General features: G+C 34.9%; 1 protein-coding gene across 2 annotated transcripts in view; it reads right to left on the minus strand.

The window, feature by feature from the left end:
• Window positions 1-26921, minus strand: part of UHRF2 (ubiquitin like with PHD and ring finger domains 2) — a 68375-nt gene that overhangs the window by 15171 nt on the left and 26283 nt on the right. For both annotated transcript variants that reach the window (XR_012495715.1, XM_019727140.2), the window contains exons 4-9: window positions 19632-19850; window positions 10847-10956; window positions 8291-8477; window positions 5552-5675; window positions 5129-5236; window positions 2734-2838 (exon numbers count right to left, since the gene is read on the minus strand). Coding sequence is in view for 1 of the 2 variants with exons in the window: in XM_019727140.2 (XP_019582699.1) it covers window positions 2734-2838; window positions 5129-5236; window positions 5552-5675; window positions 8291-8477; window positions 10847-10956; window positions 19632-19850 (853 nt within the window). In the remaining variant the exon portion in view is untranslated. The remainder of the gene's footprint in view (window positions 1-2733; window positions 2839-5128; window positions 5237-5551; window positions 5676-8290; window positions 8478-10846; window positions 10957-19631; window positions 19851-26921) is intronic.

The following is a 26921-nucleotide window of genomic DNA, read 5'->3' on the forward strand; positions in this document are numbered from 1 at the left end:
GCCTGGGAAAAGTGTACATAAAGAAGTCATCAGTTGCTCCAGAGTGACTCAATTTCCCATGATTTTCCAATCTCTACTCTTCTTAGAAGCTGTAAAACAGCTGCCTAACACAATCAGCTGGGTGCTCTCGCTCCTGCCATCACCCTTATCAAGCAAAAGACCTTCATCCCAATCTTCTTACCCCACAAGACTATCAGATATACATCGTAAAGCACAATTAACATCATTCAACTTTTCCCAGACACCTTGAATGATTCCTTAATTCATGGCTGTCTAGAAAACAGCCTCAATTTTTGCCAGTTTCTCTCAGAATACCCCTTACATGCCCACAAAACTGGGTACTAGCACGACTACTGTGAATACCTAACACACACTTACTGTGTGTGTATGAAGGTTAGGCTAAGCATTTCACATATTTTAATTCATTTAACCCTCACATCAACCCTAAGACGTAGGTATTGTAAGCCCTATTTTATAGATGAGGCAGAGGAGTTCAGTAACTTGCCTAAGGTCCACAGCTATAAGAGATGGCACCGGGACACAAACCCAAACAGCTTGGCTCCAGAGTCTGTTTCTGATCACTGAGCAAACTACTTCGCAGGACAACTGTAAGAAGCAGATCATCTTGGGGGGTCCTCATTTCTCAGGTGAGGTCACCAAACATGAGACACTAAACTAGCATTTGATTAATTCTGAAGTTACGAGACTAAAATGTTAACTACTTTATCAGCAGGTATTCAATAGTTTCATGTCCATTCATCCAAACAGAACAAAGATCATTGGTTCCATGAATGTTATACCAAATTAAAGGTTTCTGAACAATTTTTTTCTTGAATGTGAAAAGCTGATTATTCAGGTTTCCTCCACCTATTTCTGTAGATTTGACTTGCCTACAATAAAAGATCAAAAGATTGAAAATGCTTACAAAATGTAACATATCCAGATACATCTTACTTGGCAATCTAAGCCTATGTGTTTTAGTCCTAAAATAGTCTTTACATTGTTTAATACTTAGAATTAACTGCTTGAGATACATAATTAACAGCTCATCAGCACTTTTCTCCACAAATGGTTTTTGTTTTTTTCAATTAAAGCTTATTGGGGTGACAATTGTTAGTAAAGTTACATAGATTTCAGGTGTACAATTCTGTAATACATCATCTATAAATCCCATTGTGTGTTCACCACCCAGAGTCAGTTCTCCTTCCATCACCATATATTTGATCCCCTTTACCCTCATCTACCACCCCCTTCCCCCAACCACAAATGTTTAATGTTTGGCTAGTAACTATATTCAAAAGATGAGGAAAAAAAGAAGTAACACCCATCCCACTTCAACTTGGTACTCATTGTTAGCTTTACAATTACATGTTTATACGTTTCATATACTAAGATCAGCTTTTGAGCCAGACCACAGAATTGTCTGAATCCTTGTGATATGCCCAGAACTACATAAATTACCTCATTTAATATCAATGACTTTCTCATATAAAATTATATTTTTTTCTATTTTACACATGGGGAAACTGAGGTTTAGTGGAGTTAAATAATTTGACTAAGGTCTCACACACAAATGTCATAGCCCAGATCCAATACAACTAGTTGGTTGCTAAAAACAAGTTAGAGACTCCACTTTTAGTTTGTTTTGTTATAGACCTGTAAAAAAAGTTCTAAGTGCTGGCTGTAACAAGCTATATAACATTCTTCGTATTCCTGAAAAATACTTAAAGATATAGTTTCAAAATACGCATGTCAACTACTATACAACCTAGCAATTGTACTTTTGGGCATTTATACCACAGAAATGGAGACTTGTGTTTACAAAACCTTGTACACAAATGTTCATTGCAGTTTTATTTATAATAGACAAAAATGGGAAATAACCCAGATGTTCTTCCATGGGTGAATAAACAAACTGCGGTACTCCTATGTCATTGACTACTATTCAGCAATAAAAAGGAATAAATTACTGATACAAGCCATAATTTGAGAATTACGCTGAGTGAAAAAAATCAGTCCCAAAGGTTACATACCATGTTTCCCCCAAAATAAGACTGGGTCTTATATTAAGTTTTGCTCCAAAAGATGCATTAGGGCTTATGTTCAGTGGATGTCATCCTGAAAAATCATGCTAGGGCTTATTTTCGGGGAAACACACTACTATATGATTCCACTTATGAAGAATTTTAAAGTGACAAAATTTTAGAAATGGAGAACAGATTAGTGGATGTCAGGGGTTAAGGAGGGGTTTGGGGAGTAGATACAGGCCTGGCTATAAAAGAGCTACAGGAGTAGGGATCCTGGTAAGGGAAAGGTCAGTGTCCTAAATGTATCAATGTCAGTATCATGGCTGGGATAATAACCACAGTTTTGCAAAATATGACCATTGAGGGAAACTGGGTAAAGGGCACCAAGATCTCTATAGTATTTCTAATGTTACGTCAATCTACAATTATCCCCAAAATAGTAAGTTTAATTTTTTAAAACTGAACGCTGTAGAGAATTTATTTTCATTGCAAAAATCAGTTACCACATGTATATATAAATCAAACCAATACACACAAAGATTAAAGACTACCAACTGATTTACCTTGTGACTTGTATAAAACTGACCACTTCGACATAAAAGTCATGCTAAAAAGAGACAGGATTTGATACACCCTAGACAAAATTTCTGTATTTTACTGAATGATCAAGACGGGTTCTAAAGAACAAGGTTGTATTATAACTTACTACTTCATCTGCAAATCCACCAGCCAGGACAAGAGAATAAGCCCCATCATTACTTCGACCATGAATTCCACCAACATGGGGCCTATGCACACCTGCTTCGCTCACCTATAAAACAGATAAAGTCTCAAAATACCTTTGAACAGTTAGTTAAGTTACAATTACAAAATACTTTCACATATATTATTGGACCCTAAAAGCCTCCAACTAAGAACTGCATGTCACCCAGAGTTCTACCTTCTGCTCACTGACATTACTTCTCCCCAGTTATATAGCTCTTAGTTTTAAGCTGATGGATTTCAAAATAACTTTTATGTAAGCATCAAATTATATTTATTGATAATTCCAGCTCAATTCGGGTAAAAAAGAATTTACTATCAGAGTTCCAGATCTCTTCCCGTATTTCTCATCTTTGGTTATGGCACTGTTCCCTAGCCAACTCAGAAAGGCAAGAGTCATTGTAGCCTCAATCTTTTCCTTTATTCTTCAAACCCATTTGTTCATAAATACCGCTGATTTGATCTCCCAAATCTCTCAAATCCATCTTTTTCTCCTTCCACTGCAATAATCTAAGTTTGACTCATTAATGTTTAAAAGACCTTTCTTCACTGCCTCCAGTTTTGTTCCTTCAAATCCGTTCTACCTATTACAAACAGAATGATCCTTCTAAGAACAAATCTGCTATTAATTTTCTACTGTTTAAAATATATTAAATGGACTTATATCAAGCCCAAGTTAAGTATTACACAGTCCTCTCTCAATCTGGCTCCTACCTACTATCTCCTTATCTCCAGCTTCTCCTTCATGGAGTCTCTATGTTTGAACCCAAACTACTCAATGTTACCCAAACATGCTACCCATTTTCTTAGTTTACTCATGCTATTCTGCTACTTCAATGGCCTACTATTTTTCCCATATACCTTCAATTTGAAATAAGTGTCACTTCTTTGTGTATATCAAACTCCTTGAGAGAAGTATTTTAATTCATCTGTTTAACATACAATAGTTCTTAGCAGAGAAAAAGGAGCTGAAACCCAAGCCTGCATCTGGGCTAGGGAAAGAGGCACATGAGAAGCCCATGAGAAGCTGATAAGGGCAACAGAACCCGGATTTAGGCCTTGGAAGTACCAGGTACTTCAGAGGTTGATTCCCAATCTCACTAACCCTGATAAAAATAAATCTGTTCTAAATCCTCCCCGTTTTCTAAGTAGCAAATTCACTCTTCCAGTTGCCCAGGCCAACAACCTCAAAATCACCTAAGACTGTACTAACAGGGCTTTTAGAGTTCGGGAATGCATTAGTGACAGGTATACAAAAAAAAAAAAAAAAAAAAAAAGGCTAACAGAAAAAAAAGAAGACAATTAAAAACAAAGTGTATTTTTATTTTATTGTATTTGTTTATAATATTTTGCTGTATTTATAGATCAAAAGTCATAACAAGACAAACATTGAGTACTGATTTGGCCAAAATTATTTATAACCATTGCGAGGGCGGGAGGACAGTGTGTCTTAAACTAAATCTTCACCTTCCATAGAAGAAAATAAAATATATAAAGACAAAAGCAGTATAATCATGTCTGTTAGAAATAAGGAGGTAAATCCAGAAGAAATTACTAAAATGTTAAAGTGGTTATCTCTGAGAAACAGAAAATGGGGACCAAAAAGGGTTGGTTTTTAAAATATAAGTCACATATTAGTATTTAACTTTTCAAGCTATGTACATGTATTACACTGTTTTAATTTTAAACTGTTATCAATGGTCTAAACACCAGGACCACTCTATTCTTTTTAAAGTAAAGTTCAAAATCCTGCGTGTCTCTGACTAGAAACGGCTCTACCTTTTTTTTTTCCACATTAAGTTTTTCATAATGATACAATTACCATTCCAAAGAAGAAATCAGGAATAAATACAATAGAGACTTCTTCAAGGGGAAAACAGAAGTAATTTTATTTTTGCATTATCTGGCAGTTTCTCTGACCAGTATCAAAACAATCATTCAGGAGGATAAGCCCCAAAGAAAACACCTTGAGCTTTCTTAGAGTTCAATGACATTAAGTGAGAACTTACCGCATGACTTCAAGAAAAAAATTAAGTATTTCAAACATTAAATTCTTGGCAAGAAAAATTCTTTAGAAAGCTTAACAATAATGTTAACTACCATAACTGTAACACAAGAGTAAAACAAAGGCATAGCTGATACGTAATTCCATAATGCATGGTCCTTTGTTCATTAAGCTATGGGGAAGAATCTACCCATCCTACAGGAAATCTTTCATTCTTACACCTGAATGCCACCTTATACTAGATAGTCCATTTACAATCAATACACAGTGACATTTGTTACAATTTGATCTATACTCAATTTTACCCTTTTAACTAAGCCAATTTAAAACATACCTGAACTCTAAATCTCCAAGTTGATCCAACAGGAATCCCAGGAATAGGTCCATAATGATTAGAAGGAACAATAGTACATTCTCTAGTTCGACCAACACAAGCCATTCCCTACAAGTCACAGAACAAGATGTTTGAGAAATCAGTTATGTTAAAATTTTAATTCCCATAAAATGTGACTAGAAACCCAACTAGTTAGATGATTAACAATATATAACAATTTATACTATTAAACAATTATAACATAAATTAATAATTTATATCAATAAACAATACAGTTACTGTTTTATATAGTTACTATATTAAATGTAGTTAATATTTCTGATAAAGTATCATTTATACCATTACTACAATTGTTATTCAAACATTGCATTAGAGTTATTATGAACATTATAACTAGGAAGGAAAGGAGACTTTCTTCTTTACCCTGCCCCAGTCTCTCCGGCTTTCTGTACTAGCTGATGGCATCTTTGCTTTCTTTTTACTCATCTTCAGTCTTTCACCAGCCTTAACAACTTCATTGGAATCAGTTTTACAGGAAGGACAATACCTTTAAAAGAAAGAAAGAAGAACTTTGATAATACTATATTAAAGCCAATAACAGAATAATGGCCTTTCTAGGTTAAAACGAGTTTAAGGATGTTATAATTAGTATATATTATAGAGCTTCAGTTGGCATTTAAGTATTAAACTCTTCAAAATCGTTACATGGCTGGGTTTGTCAAAACAAACAAACAAAAAAAACTTGTCGTTCCTTTAGAGAACTGGCAAGATTTTAGCATCGCAAATTCTCAACTTCAGTTCAAAAGCCAGATACGTATAGTCATCCCAATCAAATGGTATCATGATTTCTGATCTCATCACTAATCCTGAGAATGGAATTTACTCATTTGAAGTTCTTATCATTAAAACAAAAGTAGCAAGAATAGATGATTTGAGACTGAACTATGCAACCGATACATCTCCCCATCTAAGTTGGTTATCAGAATTCTCAAAGTGAAAAATGTATAGTCTAAGTATTCAAATATGTTTTATTAGCCTTATCACTAGCTCAATTTTAATTCCCTGTACTTGTTTGTCCTTTAGCCTATTTGTAGTTGGTCACCTACTATAACTTATACAGGCATACCTCGGAGATATCTCAGGTATGCTTTCAGACCATCACAACAAAATGAGTGTCACAATGAAGTAAGTCATAACCTTTTTGCTGGTGGAGGGCCTTGCCTTCAATTTGTAAAAAAATCTATGAAGTATAATAAAACGAGGTATGCCTGTACATCATCATAAGCTGCCTTAAATCATTTCTAAAAAGCAAAGTATGAGCATGTGTATAGAATGAAATGGGCTATTATCGTGTCCCCAAGGAATGGAAACTCTGGGAATATCCCAACAAAGATCAGCTGGCTGCTCTCCCCCCTTAGTCTTAAATTCCTTTTGTCCATATTTTCCATTTTACAGGACCATTCCATATGGCCTATAGAGGAAAGAAGAAGACACCTATACCCAACTAGTTAATTTTAACTGCCTAATTATGAGATATGTTTTGTTTAGTGCTATGGGATAGAAAACTAAATAATTCAGTACCTGATTCTGAGAAAATTAGTTAGGCAGTGAAATACAGACACAAATTCAAGGTAAAATTATGTATAAGAAAGCAATAAATACTATCAAGTATGGAAATAGTCAGTAGAAATAGCTCTTGAGGAGCTTTGCCTTGAAGGGAGCAGAGAGATAGAATAGGCAACTAGTGGGAAAAATGGGATCAAGAGGGTGTGTGTGTGTGTGTGTGTGTGTGTACACGTACATACGTACGTATACGCATGCCCACACACATTTTGAAAACAGAGATTCTAGAATACTAATGAGAATGACCCAGTAATGGCACTTTGGGAGAGGAATTCACTGGAGTGAAAAATGATAAGGAACTGTGAGAGCAGGTAGAAGGGCTTGCATTTTAGAGAAGTAGGAACATACCACTCATAGAAAAAAAAAAAAGGAGACTTCAGAGGAAATACACTTACTAGTGATGGTAAAATTCAGGGAGTTACAATGGGGGTTAGTGATAGGGGATGAAAGGCAGTTATATCCCTTCCATTTTCTATCACTCCTACAGTGTTGTAATATAATAAAACCCTCCCAATGTGTGTGTGTGTGTTGGGGCGGGAAGGGGGGGAAAGGCACACAAAGGAAAGGAGAACAATCTATTGTTTACAATACCAGCTACCCACTGTGATGCTAGTGTTTCTGAGTATGTCATCTTCCAACTTAAACACCCTCCACGCTACAATATGACCTATAGTTTAAAAAGAAAAAAAAACTTAATATGTTAAAAAGTTCATTATAACTTCCACTGGGCACATTTTTCCCAGTCTCCTTTCTAATCATTTCTTTTTGCAGCTAACACTACTCAATAGAGGAAATACAGATTCTGCTAAGTATGTCTGACCTTAATGCCTGGTTCTAGTTATTAACCTTATGGCATTAAATACAATAATCCATATAAAGCACTTTGTTAGTATCTAGCATATAGAGAGCACTTAATAATTATTAAGTACTATTATCTAACATAATAGGTACATGTAAAATAACTGGGGTTAAAGGGAAGCATCCACAAAGGCTTCCCAGATAGTCATATTTAAGTGAAAACCTAAAGAATAAATATCATCCTGAAGTCAAGCAAAGCGGAAAATATTTCCAAGACGAAAATGTATTAAGTGTAAAAGCCCAGAGAAGAGAAAGAACATGACTTATTCAAAGACATGAAAGATATTTAATCTGGCTAGAGCATAGAAAATTTGGGGAAATGGAAGAGAAAAGGTATAACAAATATAGCTGGAGAAATCAACTAAAAAATATTGTGCAGGGTCCTGTAAGGCAACATAATGTCTCTAAAGCAAATGAGTAACACAATCAGATTTGCATTTTTGAAAGAACATAGACTCTGTGTGAGAAGCGACCGGAGGGATTAAATACAGAGCTAGAGACTGGTTCAGAAGCTGTTGTAAAGATCGAATAAAAGTATCAATGCTAAATAACTACTGGCTCTACAATGGTAAGCACTTCAATGTACATTACGTATCTTCAGAAATCTATTTTCAGTGGTTCAAATACCTATTTCACATTCAGTTTTTAACACAGTAACAACAAAACCCCGGAAAATCATACCAGTACTCCTCTTCGGGGACCTTATCCAAAGGCGGATTCAGGCAGTAAATGTGATAGGCCATGTTACATTCGTCACAGAGAAGCTGCATGCTGGGTTCCTGTTTTCCACCACACACACGACAGGAGCAAGAATGGCAGTTCTTATCTGGGTCTCCGCCACAAAAGTCACATTCAGGGTCATTTTTCCCTATTAAGAACAAAAATATAGCAAGCCCAGTCTTAAAATCATTTTTATAGCTATGAATCGTATAAAGAAAAACTTACGAAAATGGCATACAGATTTTTTAACGAAGAAAAGGGAACCATAAGAAATAATCAAGTATGGGACTTTATGAATAAATACCGCAGCTTCATTCTAGGCTTATGAATCAAATGTTCAGGGAGAGGCCCAGGCATGTGTCAGTAATAAATCTAATTACCCTCAACCACGAGGATATTGTATAGCCTTAGAAGTCTCCACTGACTAGACTCACGGTTCCCCAAATCAGCACCAAGATACCCAGAGACAATGCAGTGAACTCACCGGGAAACCGTACCTTAAAATTACGCAGGAAATGCAACACTCTATTGAATAAAGTTGTTTGGACCTATCTATTTAATAAATGGAACTATTAGGTACCATCTTTTCTACATATCCAAACCTTTCCTTGGGTAGGCTGAACTAGGGGGGAGAGGGCTGTTAGGAGTTAGCAAGCCCATTTTAGTTCCCATACAAGCTATGCCCTCAACGTTCTCTTTATTAAGATAGAAGTGGCATTTCCAACTCAGTTGATTTTTATCTTACTTGTCAATTAGTTCAGGACTCTGGCAAATAAGAGGTACCATTTATTGCCCCCTCCTCATCTAAATCCAAACACCTTTTAACAAAGTGTTCCCTTTAAAATTTATGTATGTACAAAAAAAAAAGTCTTACAGTAATGTTCTACACACCAAAAGTTAAATGTCAATCAAAGGAGGAACAGTTGGATAAATTATATGAAAAAACACAGAGGTAGCCAGGTATATTAAAAAATGAAATAGAATAACATTTTTAAACAAAATAGTTAAATACACAAAGATAAATTATATAGCTAGAGGAAGATGTCTAGAATGACATACATTGTTAGAGTGATTACCTCCTGGGAGTTCTATATTATTTGAATGTATATAGTTCTATACTATGAATTTCTTACAAATGTACACATTTAAGGAAATGTGCCATATCGTGGTTGATCTAGCAATATAAGGAAAATGGGGAAAAATCTGACAAATGAGAGGAAGAAGGAAAAGGCTACCGATTTTAGTACTAACTTTCTGACTGATGATTGCCTATTCTTACTAAGGAAGATTACAATTTTGTTTCACTTCTACTAAAGTAGCTGTGACAACATGTAAGTAATGGAAATATAACATCTAAACTGACAAAGGCATGTTTTTGTGTTTTTTTTAATTTTACTGTTTTATTTTAATTTTATTTTTTATTAGTTTCAAGGCATGTTTAGATTTTGGTTCGGAACAATGTAAATCTGGCTGTGGTTCTGAAATGGTTTCTTTACATACAACTTCAAAGTCGTAACTAACTATAAGGTGATTAAGCATTAGCGAACAAAAAGATATATGCAGGTATACTGAGTGAGAGAAAACAGAAAAACACAAGAATAACCTAGTCAACCTTGGTTTTCTACTGTGTTTTACTGAGAAAGACTAAGTCACATTAAATAGGTTTACTCATCAAGTTATCTTTATTCCTAAAACATAACCATACAAGTAGTCATACAGAACGTGCCCTAAAGTTCTTAGTTCAAATCTAGCTATATCAACATTGCAGCCTCAAAAAACTGGAATGGCCTAGATTGGTAATGTGGAAGTCTATTTATCGATCTGTTAAAGTGCTTGTCTTGTAATCTTGCACAACTGTGATAAGCAGAGGTTAGGCAGGACCCATTTTGTCTTTTCCAGCATATACCATTGACATGTAGCTGGACTGCTCACCACAAAAACTTGAGAATTAAGAAAGTATGAGACACTATAAACTATTTGGAAAGACTGCAAGTTGAATCATGAATGAAAAAACCCAGAATCTAGTCCCACCTCTGTGACCAAGTAGCTGTATGATAGTAAGCAACTAAAATATGTACAATGAAGAGGTAGGGCTATATTCTAAGGATTATATAAATCTCATTTACCACCTCCCAGAAGTTCAAGGATCAATCGGCACTATTATTCTCAGGCTCTACTAGTATAGCAACAAGTCTTATTATTAAAAATTAATTTTGGATGGCCACAAAATCACTGAAGTGGGATTTTTATATTATAGTGGGAAACTATAATAGAGGAAACAGGAAGAAAAATGGCAACAAAATGCCAACATGAGAAAATATTTCTTTGAAAACAAATTTTATCATCTGAGAAAAATCCATTAGACTGAAAAGGATCTTAGATCAAAACTGCTGTCTTGAAAATAAATTTGTATAGTCTACAGTTTTACTCTTCCTCAAAAGTTATTCCCTGGCCAATTAAAATGACAACCATGTACAACATATGTAGTCTAAGCCCACACACACAAAAAAATCATACTTAAAAACTTTCCATCTGCCAATGAAAGAGGATGGGCTCCAGGTTTCTCGATCTTGAAGATTTCATTTACGAATATTATCTGGCAGTCATTTAATTTTCCTTCAGAACCCCTATTTAAAAAAAAAAAAAAAGGAAGTAAGGTTAACTTCTGCCAGCAAAATCTAATGCAAATAATAATTAAAAGTCAATTTAGAAACTCACTGAACTTTGTTTACAAATTGTGATTTATACCGTGTTTTCCCGAAAATAAGACCTAGCCAATCAGCTCTCATGCGTCTTTTGGAGCAAAAATTAATATAAGACTCAGTCTTATTTTACTATAATATAAGACTGGGTCTTTAATATAATTATAATATAATTATACTATGCTATAATAAACTATACTATACCATACTATACTAATAATACCAGGCCTTATTTTGGTCCAAAAGACGCATTAGAACTGATTGTCTGGCTAGGTCTTATTTTCAGGGAAATACAGTAGTTATTCCAATTACTCTGAATTATTGTTTCCAATAGGGAAAAAAAATACAATAGTAACTAGTTAATATTTGAAGTTAAGTGTAATTTAGTATCGTATTATGAAAAATATTTAGAGACATCACTTAGATTACGTGGTAAGAAGACAGCTACTTTGTAAATTTAAGTTAAAGACTAGAAAGAATGATATTTTCAATTAAAATAAAAAAATTAAACACATTTCCAATAAATATATTAAATTTCTAGGTTAAAAAATGAAATCATTAAAAAGAAAAACCTGTTTACATATGCTTCTTCAAAGTCTCCTGCTATGACTATGGATATGTACATTTCTCCTTTTAATGTCAACTTTGGCTTTATATTTTTGAAGCTATGTTATTGGGTACAGATTTAGGATTCCTAAACCTTTTTATGAAATGTCTCTATTTCTACTAATGAATTGTTTCAAAAGTATACCTTTTTTTGGTCAGCATTTGCTTGATGGCTTTACATCCTTTCACCTTTTCTTTTAAAACTGTTAATGTCAAATATACACAAATGCAGAAAACTCCATAGACAAATATATAGTTTAACAAAATGTAAGGTACATAGCCTTGTAATCACCAACCATGACAGGAGATAGAACTGCCAACTACTTCAGTCCTTGACATGCTCCCTCCCAAGAGTTACATTTACCTTAATTTTCTTCCATCTTAACACCTGTCTGCCTCCCTAAGCATATGCTGTAGTTTTGCCCATGTTTTTCAGGAACAAGACAGGGATACCCACTCTCACCGCTATTATTCAACATAGTATTGGAAGTCCTAGCCAGAGCAATCAGGCAAGAGAAAGATATAGAAGGCATCCAAATTGGGAATGAAGAAGTCAAACTGTCACTTTTTGCAGATGACATAATTCTTTATATAGAAAACCCTAAAGACTCCACCAAAAAACTGTTAGAAACAATAAACAAATACAATACAGAGGCAGAATACAAAATCAATGTACAAAAATCCACTGTATTCTTATATACTAACAAGGAAATTTCAGAAAAAGAAATGAAAAAAAAAAAATTCCATTTGCAATTGCAACAAAAAGAATACCTAGGAATAAACTTAACAAAGGGAGTAAAGGACCTTTACACTGAAAACTGAAGACATTATTACAAGAAATTGAAGCTGAAACAAAGAAATGGAAAGATACTCTGGGTTCGTGAATTGGAAGAATCAACATAACTGAAATGGCCATATGACCCAAAGCAATATACAAATCTAACGCAATCCTCATCAAAATTCCAATGGCATTTTTAAAATAAGTAAAACAAACAAAAATCATCAGATTTGTATGGAATCAAGAAGACCCTAACTGGCCAAAGCAATCCTAAGAAGAAAGAACAAGGCTAGATGTATCACACTCCCTGACTTCAATTTATATTACAAAACGACAATAATCAAAACAGTATGGTATTGGCAGAAAAACAGACACACAGACCAATGGAATAGAATTGAAAACTCAGAAATAAACCCACATGTACAGAGGCAGGTAATTTTTGACAAAGGAGCCAAAAAACATACAATGGAGAAAAGAAAGCCTTTTTAATAAATGGTGCTGGAAAAACTGGAAAGCCACATGGAAAAGAAATAAACTAGAATTCTATCTGTCACCACCTACCAAAATTATCTCAAAATGGATCAGAGACCTCAATATAAGACTTGAAACAATAAAATACATAGAAGAAAACATAGGTACTAAACTTATGGACCTTGAGTTCAGAGAGGATTTTATAAATTTGACCTCAAAGGCAAGGGAAATAAAAGCAAAAATAAATGAATGGGACTATATCAAACTGAAAAGCTTCTGTACAGCAAAAGAAACCGTCCACAAAACAGAGGCAACCAACTAAATGGGAGAAGATATTTGCAAGCAATGCCTCCATTAAGGGGCTAATATCCAAAATATATAAAGAATTTGTATAACTCAACAACAAAAAAACAAACAATCCAATTAAAAAATGGGCAGAGGACCTGAACAGATACTTCTCTCAAGAAGACATACAAATGGCCAACAGACATATGAAAAACTGTTCGATTTCACTAGCTATTAGGGAAATGCAAATTAAAACCACAATGAGATACCACCTCACAGCTGTTAAAATGGCTATCATTAAAAAGACAAGTAGTAACAAGTGTTGAAGAGGCTGTGGAGAAAAAGGAACCCTCATACCCTGCTGGTGGGAATGCAAACTGGTACAGTCACTATGGAAAACAGTATGGAGGTTCCTCAAAAAATTAAGTTACCAAACAACCCAGCCATCCCTCTTCTGGGTATTTGCCCAAAAAAATCTGAAAACATTTATCTATAAAGTTCATTGCAGCATTAGTCACAGTGGCCAAGACATGGAAACAATCAAAGTGTCCTTTGATAGATGACTAGAGAAAGAAGATGTGGTACATGTATACAATGGAGTATTACTCAGCTACAAGAAAAGATGAAGCACTGCCATTTGTGACAACATCGATGGATCTTGAGATTATCATGGTAAGTGGAATAAGTCAGACAGAAAAAGTCAAGAACCATGTGGGATATTAAACTGAAAGCAACAAATGAACAAGACAAAAACTCATAGACACAGACAACAGTTTAGGGGTTACCAGAGGGTAAGGGGATAGAAGGGTGGTAGAAGAAGGTAAAGGGCGTCAAATATATGGTGATGGAAGGAGAACTACCTGCCTCTGGGTGGTGAACAGCCAATGCAATATACAAATGATGTTTTGTAGATTTATGCACTTGAAACCTATATAATTTCACCAACCAATGTCACCCCAATAAATACATAAAAAATAAAAGAATACTCTAAACTATAAATTCCCATTCTATCGCTTTCTTCATTGCACTTTGTTGAACTGCAACAAAGTGTTTGCAATTCATTTGTCCTATAGAGTTCCCCACAGTCTTGATTTTGATATTTGCATTCCCAAAACATACTTTAAATAGTGTTTTCTGGTGTTTGTATTTCCAGTAAATTGATAGTTGGATCCATAGTAGAAGTAAAAAATCCTTGGCCCATTGCCTGTTTTTGTAAACAAAATTTTACTGGAACAAGCTATGCCTACTCGTTTACGTATTCTCTATGGCTGGCTTCCTGCTACAATGGCAGAGTTGAGTAGTTTTGACAGAAACCATCTGGCCACTGAAGGTTAAACTATTTACTATCTGGCCTTTTACAAAAAAATTTTGTCAAACCTTGCTATAAATGCTTAATCAAATCCAGGTTCACTTTTTGGTAAAACTATTTATAGGTCTATTTCCATCAGGAAGCATCTAGTTATTTAGTGGTCTTTTCCTATGATGACAGCAGCCACAGATGCTCAATGCCTAGATTCACCGGGGATTAGAAAATGTTGATATTCCAGTTCTATCATTTCCTTCTCATTTATTTACTGGAATAATTCCATAAAGAGAAACTTGACTTCATGAACTATTTGCTGAGTCGGTGGTATAGCTCATTTAACAAATATAGATTAAATGCTTTCTTTAGCAGTTTTTAAAAGTAATAGTTCCTCTAACATCCTATATAGGTGACCAGTGATTTTCTATATTACTAGGAATTCACATATTTGAGGTGTTTCAAGCCACTGTAGTTATTTATTTTCCTTATCAATGTTCAAATCGTCTCATCTTTGGCCAATGGGATCATCCAGTTGACTCCCAAATTTTTCTGACAAGACTTAGCACTTTGTGGGCGTCCTTGTTATCCATAAGACAAGATGTTCCAAGTTCACCTTGTACATTTTCTTCCCCCAGCCTGGAGTCCTATCTCCAAGGAAGCTTGGTTTCTTTTAGGTGGACATGGTATTTCAAGACCACAACCTAGCACTAGAAAAGCTTATTGCAACTGGACTGATCCCTGTTTCTAGGCTTTTTCAGTGGACAGAACTAGAATTGAAACATACACATTAACACATTGTAGCAAATACCTCATGAGTTCATATAAATACTTTCTGAAAATTCAGGACTAAAAGGTAAATTTACTTTTAAAAAAACAAGTATGTATCTGTTTCTTCTTTTTTCCCCAATCAGAAATTCCTAGTTCTCAAAGACACCAGTGATGCCTAAATCAGAAAGCTACAAATACTTCTTTGTTTTATCTCACATTACACACATTTCTCACCAGTTGTCGTTATGATTACTGAAAATGCTTTAAAATTTCTCCATATATTTCTCCCATATCTGTTATATTTACAGCATCAGGTTATATAACCATTACGTATTACACTTTCTCCTTTATATATCTCCTTTAGTCTTAGTTCTAAAGGTAGCAATATTTTTAATGTTTACAATTACTCTTTGTCAAATTCTCTTCAATCATCTCGATGGTCTGAATCTAGTTCTCTAAACAATCCCCCAGGCAAGGTCCAGAAGTCCAATGCCTGTCCTAGTTCTTCCAAGTTGATGAGTGTTGTCTCCAGCCTTTATATTGAAGGCCAGTTGGGCTAGACTTCAAATCCTTGGCTCACCTTTGCTTGACTGACGCATGTCTTTCTGGGATGCTTTCCTTCTAAGGGTGTTATCCTAGTTCCTTCTTTTTTCTTTTTTCTTCTAATTTTGTATGGAATTTGACATCAATGTTTTTCTTTCTCTTGTTGTCATAAAATTGAGTTTCTGAAAACTTTAGATGGTATAATTTTACTTAGCTTTGCTAGTTCACAGCCAGAGAGTTCCACAGAGCTCACTTTTTTTGTTGCTTTCTGGAGAAGCATTCAATACTATGGCAGTTAATCTGACTGGACAGAAATCAGATCAGTAGTTGTCTGGGGCCAAAGCTGAGTGTGGTGGTGGTGGTCCCACCACCACCTATGTTCCTATGGGCTCCCCACACTTTAATGGGGGCCCATAGGAACTTCTGGGGATGATGAAAATGTTCTATACCTGGATTATGGGTAGATAACTTGTCAATATTCACTTGATATGTACTACATTATTACTGGATTAAATTATGCCTCAAAAATTATTTGTTTTTAAAAAGACACTACGGAAGCTTACTTTCTGAAATCTCCTGTCTCTGTTCACCTCCCCTGTTTTTAACTGGACCCTTTTCCCCTTCACTGTCCCTGTCCTACTCAATTTGGATTGCATTCACAGTTTTTTCTTAGCATGGGGCTTTGTCCTGAAATGGAACTTTAGCTGACTAATTTTGAAAGTTCATAGGGTTCTAATCCCTTTAGACCTCACTGCAAACTGCTTGTACTCATTCAAACTGGGGTGCCTACCCCTTCTAGCTTCAGCGGTTGTATGTATTACATAACAAATCACCCTAAAACTAGCAGCATTACAGTTTCTGTGGATCAGAAATTTAGAAGGAGCTTAGCGAGGTAATTCTGGCTCAAGATCTTTCACAAGGTTTCAGTCAAGCTGCTGGCCAGGGCTACATTCTCATCTCAAGGTTCAACTGGGGAAAGACTAACATGACAGGCTGTCTGAATTCTTACAACACAGCAGCTGGCTTCCCCCAGAGGAAGTGCTATCTGAGAGAGCCCCAAATGGAAATGTCAGTGTTGTTATAACCAAATCTCAGAAGTGGTATACAACCACTTCTGCCATATTCTGGTGGCCACACAGAGCAACCCTCGTAAAATATGAGAGGGAACTATGCAAGGAACTATGAGTACCAAGAAGCAGGAATTACTGGGGCTCATTCTGAAAGGTGGCCACCATAGCTGCTATTCTTAAAACAGCTTGCTGAGCTAATTGGTTATTTTGGAGTTACTTGGTCCACCATATACCCTGTAGTACCCTCTCCTTCCTAGTGCACAGACACTGACACCACAAAGGTCTTGTAGCTTTCAGTTGTTTATCCCACCAGCTATTTTGGTGTTTGTGGGGAACACCACGTCACCGTAAACAGTTGCAGATGTTGCCCAGGAGTTTTTGGATATTTTAGTCGCTCTAGATGTTTTCATAAGGACATCTAGGGAGATTAAAATCTGTGCTGTCATCTACCTAGAAGCCGTCCATTCTTGTATTTTCACCTTCTGTGACTTCATATTTAATTAAGGAGTCTTTCTTATAAGCAGTATATGGGTTTTGCTTTTTGTTTCCATCTAGTCTGTTGATCTTTTATCTTTCATTGTAATATTTAGCTCAAATACAGTTAATATAATGACTGATGTATTTGGGTTTCTATAATTTTACTATGTTTTCTATTTTTATCCACCTTTTTGTGTTACTTTTAATTGTCTTCATTTGGATTATTCTAATATTTATTATTCCATTTCTACTCTATTCACTTGCAAATATTTTACTTTTAGTGGTTCTTAGGAGTTGCATCATGCAAACTTGACAAATCAAACTATTTAAGTTTTACTTTCTCTGCTTCACTGATAATGCCAGAATCTCACAGCTTCACTTACCAACCCCATGTTTCACATGGTTGTCATGCATTTTATTCTACACATACTTTAAACTTCACTATTATTGTTTTGAATTATCTATTTGTACTTACTCATATAGTTACCCTTCCTCTGTTCTTAATTCCTTCCTGTATTTCCATGTTTTGATCTGAGATCTCCTTCCTTTTGCTTAAAGAACTCCCTTCAAGTATTTCTCTTAGTGCTGTTGGTGATGAATTCTCTCTCTTAGGTCTGTTGGTGATGAATGCTCTCATATTTGCTTTAACAATGTCTTTATTTTGGCTTCATTTTTGTAGGATATTTTCATTAGAAATGTATTTCTAAGTTGAGAATTTTTTATCAGTGTTTTCAGATGACATTCCAGTCTTCTAGTTTACATTATGTCTGATGAAAACTCACTCATCTTCCCTTCGTTTTAATCTTGAGTTTTCAACAGGCTTATGCCAGTGTGTTTTCTTTACATTTATCCTGCTTAGGGCTCACAAAATTTCTTCAATCTAGGCAGATATCTTTTATCAATTTGGAAAATTCTAGCTACTGCATTTTCAAATATTGTTTTCATCATACTTTCTCTTTTTGGGAACTGTAAATAAATCCAACACATATCTTTTCACTAAGTCCCATATGTCTATGTCTATTCTGTGATGTTTTCAATGTTGCAGTTTAAAATATTTTCATTGACTTGCCTTTTAGTTCACTAATACTATCTTCTGCTGTATCTTACCTGCTGTTAAGCCAATCTAATGAGGTGTTAGTTTCAGATACTATATTTTTTAGTTCTTAAATCTCCATATGATTATTTTACAGATGCCAATTTTCAGTTGAAATTCTCCATCTTTTCATTATAATGAAGACTGTACACACTAAAAGATGAGGCTACCCAATAAACTATGACAGTAAATTAAAATTTAGATAAAATAAACACTCCTAGGAAATCTGAATAGTCCTATGATCATTACAGAAATTGAATCAATCAAAAAACTTTCCCACAAAGAAAACTCAGAGACAGAGGACTTTACTGACAAGTTCTACCAAACATTCAAGAAAAGGACACAAAACTACCATAAGCTAGAAAAATAATATTCCACCAAATTAATTTATAAAACCAGCATAATTTGTGAAGGACAGCTAGACAAGAAACTTTAATATGCAAATTTTACTCAACACACATTCAAAAATCTTACACAAAATATCATCAAATTAAACCCAGGAAAGCATATCCACAAAATACCTATATCAAACATTAACGGACTTTTTTTTAAATTAATTGACTATTCATACAATAAACTCTATTCAGAAGAACTGGACTAAAAAGATGGTGATAATATTTTCCCAAGTGTAAAAGGGTAGTTGTGAAACAATGCATAGTACTATATCACTTGAGGGAAGTATCTGAAAGTTTCTCTTAAAAGATTAATGATGAAAATACCTGAGTGATTTGGTATTTTGGTGATTTGACCTTTTGAATTTTCTTCATTAAGCTTGTTAAATTCTGTAGGTTGAAGAAAATTACTATAAAGGAAAATTTCAGATAGTCTTGCGAGTCCAGTAAATAGCTGGTTAGGTAGACATTCACAGCTATTACATCAACACAGATCCTCATAGCAACCTGGCCATTGAAATGTTCTTGTATATTATTTGGCTTAATCTATAAGAATCCTGTGAGGTAAGCAAGAACTTCTCTTATAAAACACTTAGTTATCTACAAGATCCTTTCAAATATACCTCCAGGATTAAAGTAGCTACAGAGATTTAAGGGCCATTCTTAATTAAAAATTCTCAAGAATGTAGAAAAAAAATTTTCCGTCTTTCATAGATTCCTCTGTTTTTAAACTAAGGAACGTGTGCTTAATACCTAAAAATTACATCCCTTGATTAATTCAGTAATTAAATGGCATCCATGAAGAGACTCTTACCCCAAGAAAATGTTCGCACGAAGTTCTTTTTTGGTCCTGGAGATTGTCTTCAATGCAGTAATTTCTGCATCAAACCAAAATCCTCTATTACTAGGACTTTCTACATTGTAGTTAACCATTACCACATCACCAATATTTAGTTCATTCCATTTCAAAGTGGTTCTAGCTCGTGGTCGAAGATCCTTCACATTTATTTCTACAGTACCACTTTCTGGATATCTGAGGAGAAAGAGAACAATCACAGAACACTGCTTAGGATAACTGCTAAAGAAGACTACAATTACATGTAACATATATAAAAACTTAATATTATTCTTAATGGCACTTATTTATTCATGACTTTAACTGCCAAAATAAGTAATTCTTGATAAAATCTTAGTGAGACATTCTTTGCTAGCTTGGGGGGGGTGGGGTGGAGTGGGGGGATGGGAGTACAGTTAAGTAAAAGAAACACAAGTGTTTTTTTTTCCCACATTGTCTTAACTCAAGTTTAAGAATTCGTTTTTTAAAATTATTTTTTATTATTCAATTACAGTTGACATTCAGTGTTATTTTATATTAGTTTCAGGTGTACAGCATAGTGGTTAGACATTTATATAATTTATGAAGCGATCCCCCTGACTAGTCTAGTACCCACCTGGCACTATACATAATTACAATATTAAGAATTACTTTAATAGGAGTAGATGCTAAGCTCTTCCTGAATTTGGAACCAGCTCCAGCTCTGCCATTTGCTTTACGAATACTAAGAACATGAACCCAGACGTTTCAATAGACTCAGTTTTTCCAGGAAGAAAAATAAAAGTCTAGTTCTTACATGTAGCCAGCTCCCTAGTAACGGCAAACAAAAACAGAAACAAAAAAACTCCAGAATTTTTTATCTATCAGAAAGTAGAACCATGTAAAAGAATTCTAGCAGAATCTTGATTTTGTGTTTCTAAAGGTAAACTTAAACCTACATCTGATCTGAACTTAGACCTTCCAAATATAAGTCGGCCTGAAGGTGGAAACAGCTCTAGCAGCTAGCCTTGGTTCTTCTGAATCAAGCAAGAACTACAGTGTTTCCCTGAAAATAAGGCCTAGCCGGACCATCAGCTCTAATGCATCGTTTGGAGCAAAAATTAATATAATACCGAGTCTTACATTAATTTTTGCTCCAAAAGACGCATTAGAGCTGATGGTCCGGCTAGGTCTTATTTTCAGGGAAGCACAGTATGCAAGCCTAGAACTCGCACAGAAATCTAATTCATTTAGAATAAATGGATATTAATCCTTGTTGGGATCTTCAGTTAATTAACTCATTAATCAAGTCACTTCAATTTTTAGTTAATTGAAAATCTCAGGATTAGCAAGGGGTCCATGTTATCCTCTCAGTGTGCCCTAATCCCCTTCTACCATAAGCCTTCCAAATAACCACGCAACCTTTGCTCAAACAACAAATAGTGAGGAGACGGGTTTAACCCTAAAAAAAAAGCCATTCTGTCTTCACATAGCTTTGACATAGGGAACAGAAGACACTTAATACTGGATCAAAATAAGCTTTGGAACTCATCCTATGCCATTTCTTCATGGAAATGAAGAAACAGGTTTCTTCATTTCCATGAAGAAATCTATACGCTGTCTTGAATGAGACCTAATACTTGACAGTCTAAGTGTCCCTGCCATCCTCAATCTTCTCTCCCAAACAAAAACATTTTAAATGAATTCCTTCAACTTACATGACAAGATTTTGAATCTTATCATCCTGGTGTCTTCACTCAAAATATGTTCTATTTTTCAGCCTGCCTGGGTTTAAATTATCTTTTTAGCTTCTTACTACTGTGTATCCTTGGGGAAGTTACTAAACCTTTCTGCGACTGCCTCTCATGTGTAAAATGTACCTAATGGTAAGTAACTATATCTCATATGGTTGTTCTGTGAACTAAAATGAGTAGACTTGTAAAGTGCTTAAAACAGTAGATGATGGCTTGGTAAGTAAATGCCAGTTGTTATTTTGTTATTATCACAGAAATAATCCTAAAGAAAATCTAACAAGTACAAAGTCATGTCTATGGTTCTACTCTTTTCCCATTTCAATTCCATTTTTAATGGTCAAACCTAAATTTACAGGTCCTTTTCATGTTGTTTTACATTGATCTGTCAGAAAATAACCTATAAAACAAAAAAGTTACTCTAGATATTTTAGGGTTTTTCTAATTCTAAAGTTGTGAATTTGTTTCCTGCCTCAATATTCTTAAGGCCACATAGGATAGAAAGCTTTTTTCTTATATGAGATTCTTTCCTCAACTGTAATGTGAAAATTATATTTTGATGTCCTATTATCATGTATTTCTGTATACTTAATACAGTGAAAAAACATATTTCAACGGCAAAATATTCTACACTTATTTGCCTACGTTTGCAAAATTAGACACCAAAAATGGAAATATTTTGAACAAAGTAGAAAACTTAAAGTTTTAAAATTATATATAAAATCATGTTTACTGGAGATAAAGCAAAATAAATCATTCCATACATCAGAGCAAGGGAATGTAAGCTCTGTTTGCCCTGGAACTAAATTTTAGCAACTTAGAACACAATTATATTGTATGATTATATTTAGTAAGATTTCAGAACAGAATTATATTATAGAGAATATGTACATATACTCTATATGTGTACAGTAATTCTGTAAACAATTTCATGAAAATAAAACATTTTTCTCATTCTAGTCAAAGAGATGTTAAGTCAATTGCTATTTAAAAAAACATGGAAGGGGCACATAAACCACACTTACTAAAGTCACATATCCAACTACATTTCTAACACCGATATCTCAGAAGACCTGAAATTCAAAGCATCCAAGATAGAATTCCCCCCATCCCATAATCTGCTGATGCTCAATATTCTCTAGAGGAAACTTTGCATAGTCCCAGAAAATTAGGAGTTATCCCCAATTCCTCATAATATCCCCACCCAGTTACTAAGTCCTTTTTATGCTATACCTGTAACATTTCTTTAATGTAACCATACCCCATTAAGACCTGCATTTCTCTGATTCTACTGTTAAGGCCCAACACATCTCCTTGTTTTTAGGATCATACCTTACAGTACGTATCATACTTTTACCAAAGATTCTAAACCACAGATGTACCTAAAATAGTTTGTGAAGTTCGATAACAGTATGTTCATAGGCTATGGGAAACAGGTATTCTTGTACATTACTGATGGGACTAAAAGTGGTACTGTACCCTTGTAAAGAGGAATTAGGAAACAGCTAGAAAAACTGCATATATATTTACCTTTTAATTCAGGAATCCCACTTCTAGGAATCCACCCAAACATTAATAACAAAAATCTCCATGAAAAGACACTACACTAGTCTGTTCATAGCTACACTATCTGTAATATAACTAGAAACAACCAAATGTCCACAATAGGAAACCACTTAAAATAACATGATACAATTATATAATGGAATATTATGCTTGTATAGAAAAGGAATATGATTATCTGCTATGGAGTGATATATATGGATATGTTAACTTAAAAAAGCAATATGCAAACAACATTTACAGTGTGTGTTTTACCTAATGTGTACAGAAATACAAATATTGAGTATACTGTATTTTGCCGTGTATAATGCACTCCCATGTGTAATACACACCAAGTTTTTGGCCCAAACTTTCAGGGAAATGGAATTAGTACTACCCATGTATAATGCACATCCTTATTTTTCCCTAACAAATTTGGGTAAAAGTGTGCACATTATACACAGCAAAAGATGGTACATATACACTTGCATATGTACACATACAAATATATGTGAGTATATATATAATTATACACACACCATTATATTTTGAAACAGAAAGGTAAACCAAAACTAATAAATATGGTTACTATTAACAAACAGGGTAGTAGGAACCAGGATGGACAGTGTTTCTTTTAATGTACCTTGATTTGGAGATTTACCTGTAGAATGGAGATTTACCTATAGAATCATGTAGTGTTTCATATAATTATAAAACATAATTAACAAAATGTGACAAATCCCTAAAAATTAAAAGCAAAATGAAACAAAAGTACACAATTGATGGCTTAACTATACAGACAGGAAATATTACAAGTGACTTGAAAATAACTAAATTAACTATATATTCCCAATGGAGTGATTTCCTTAGGACATAAAGTAAACAAAACAAAAAACCCACTTTTCAGTAATCATATTGTTTGCAATATTAGTACTGCTCGTCTAAAACTATGAGTAGGATAAAGCAAATCAATGGTATTATTAGGAACCATGATTTTCAAGATAAGGTAAAAAAAAGTAAATAGAAGATTAAATTATAACCCTTTAACTCCATATTTAATTGGCCATAACAACATAAACCTATGGTGTATTTAAGTATTTCCTAGCTGTGTCCCATGAGACCTAGAAACCCGATCAAACAAGTATCAATGAGCAGCCCAGACTATGTGCTCTAAGTAGCATCTCTAACTAAAAAATACTAGGGCTCCTTGAAGAAATGGCTGAATCCAAACCTGGGCAGGAAGTAGAAAACTAGCTTGGGACATTCTTTTGCACCTGAATGCAAAGCAGCTCTTTAAAACCATTATGTCACGTTCAACTTGAAGGAGTTTTCACAGGCCAGAGATGGGACAATTTCTGAGTTAGATTACAAGTGTTAAAATCTAACAGTTCATAATGATACTTAAAAATAAAAATCTCACTGGCCAACCTCTGGAGGATGCTAGGGAACTTATTCACTCTGAACACCGAAAAAGTTCAAGAATGAATCACTTATCTGACCTTTCATATATGAACCAACTGGTTATTTATGAAAGAATAATAGTTAATCAATGAAGACAATGCGATATCACCATTTTTGCAACACTTAATGAAAACAGTGGACATACATAAAGATTAATGGCTGCTAAAACCATTAAAAGCTGGTAGCAAATTTCATAATAGATGGATTGGGCCAACGACTTCTGAAATCTTACCACAAAAGTGAAGCAGGCAGTATGTGCCTCCCAATGCCATACAATCGGTAAGTAAACACTCTCTCTCAACTAGTCTTATTAAATAATATAATCTGAATCCAATCAAACCTCTAGATGTAAGTATAAGCTTTCAGAAAACTAACATTAACAGAGAAACATTTTAATACCATTATAGGCATGTAATCAGTGAAGTCCAGATGATGGGAAAACTGAATAAACTGTCACTTGCCTTGTACAAATAAATAGCAAGGGAAAAAAAAAAGTAGGGGGAATCTGTAGGTTGCGACTTAACCTATCAACTAAATGTAATGGATGGATCTTGTTTTTGATCCTTATTTGAACCACCTAAGTATGTTTTTTAAAAAGACAATTAAGAAAGTCTGAACATTAACTGGCTATTTGATATTAAGGAATCATTATGAATTTCATGTTAGATTTTTTTTTTTTTTAATGTGTTAGTGTCCCCATGCCTATTCTCAGGTTCAGTGATTTGCTAGAACTTACAGGACTCATTTTTACAGGACAGCATATAGTTGGTCCCATGCCTACAATTTACTATAGTGACAGGATACAAAGCAAAATCAGCAAAGGAAAAAGACACATGAGGTGAAGTCCAGAGGAAACTAGGTGCAAACTCAAAGAATCCTCCCAGTGGAGTCACACAAAACATGCTTAATTCCTCCAGCAACAAATTATAACAACATATGTAAATATTACCTACTACAGATGTAAAGAACACCCAAGATTTTTATCAGGGGCTGGTCACATAAGCACTCGCTGCCTAGCACATACCAAAATTCCAGACTCCCAGAAGCAGGTGTTTAGCATAAACGATACTGTTTACACAAACAGTTTAGGCACAGTGAGCCATTCTTGTCAGGGAATGATGCAAATCCTCCTGAAACAAGAGTTCCCAAACACCAGCCACAGGTCAACCACACAAACAGACCTTTTAAAACATAGTTTCAGGTCTAACATGTTAGCTCTTTTGCACACTTGAAGAAGGATCCTTTTAGATCTTTTGTTAGTTGAATGCTCTGAGAAGATGTCAAGATGAAGATGAGCCTATGAAAGACAGGGAGAAAAAGACAGGACTCGGTAGCAAAAGCCCTTAGACCATAATGCTGTCACTTTGAAAGGAAATAAAAGATTGGGCATGACAAAGCATGACAAAGTCTGACTAAGTCTTGGTGAGTCCACTGGTGAACTTTGGTGCAGACGGACCACAGGGTCCTACATTGGGCAGAAATCGCCAGGCCCTAGAACTGCTGCCATACCTAGTCACTGGCTACAGGGTGGGATGCCAGGAAGAGTGTGGCCTTGGCTCAAACATTGGCAGATCTCAAAAATGCTGTGACTAAAAGTTGTCAGCTAACTGCATTCACTTCTTGCAGCTGGTCAGCAGGTTCTTGAAGAGAGTTCTGAGCAGTGCACCCACCATAACTGCTAAAGCCATTTCTGGTTGAAATGGTATATGGTTTGGGACTGGCTTCAAAATAATCCGGTGGTGCTTGGGGATGCTGCTATAGATTAAACAAGATTGGCCACGGGTTCACAATGGCTGAAGCTAGGTGATGGGTTCACCATACCGTTCTCTGCATAAATTTAAAGATTTTTACAAAAATAAAATGTTTTGTAGTTCAAGTTAAAATCCAAACAAAAGGCTCCTTCTACTTTTTGAAGTTTTCCTGTATGTGTATAAAATTCAAAAAGTTAACCATCAAAGCTTATAACGAGGACAAGCAGCCTCCTGCCCCGGCCTACTACACTCCTGACTCGTTTCCTAGATGCAATCATTTTCAATGCTTAGCTATTTCTCTTATTTACCGCCGTATTTTTAAGGAACACACTTAGACTTTGCGTTTTACTTTAAACTGTTATTCTACCCATCCCTCCGTACAGTTCATTTGCCTCTACCCTCCTCTCCCTCATAATTGCTAACACAAGGCACGGCTCTAAGTGTTCCACAACTCTAAGTAGAGGCAGCAGCTGTTCTATCCCTATTATACAGATGAGGCACAGAAGCAAAATGAGTTGTTTAGACAGCTGTAAGCAGAGGCATGATTCAAACTGATCATCTGGCTCTAGACCCATATGCTTATATTGACCAACTTTTTCTTGCTCTTAAACACATTGTACAAACCAAACTGCTTGTGAAAATCAGTCTTTTTTCACAAAACTTTTTACATGTTGACTAAATATTCACAGCTAAATAACATAGTATGCTATAATTGTCTTCTTCCACAGTTTTGTTTTCCAGAGTACTCAGTGCTTTTTAGTTCCTATTTGCTTAGTTTTCTATAT

This window comes from Rhinolophus sinicus, linkage group LG04 (genome assembly GCF_036562045.2).
Source record: "Rhinolophus sinicus isolate RSC01 linkage group LG04, ASM3656204v1, whole genome shotgun sequence".
Lineage (NCBI taxonomy): Eukaryota > Metazoa > Chordata > Mammalia > Chiroptera > Rhinolophidae > Rhinolophus > Rhinolophus sinicus.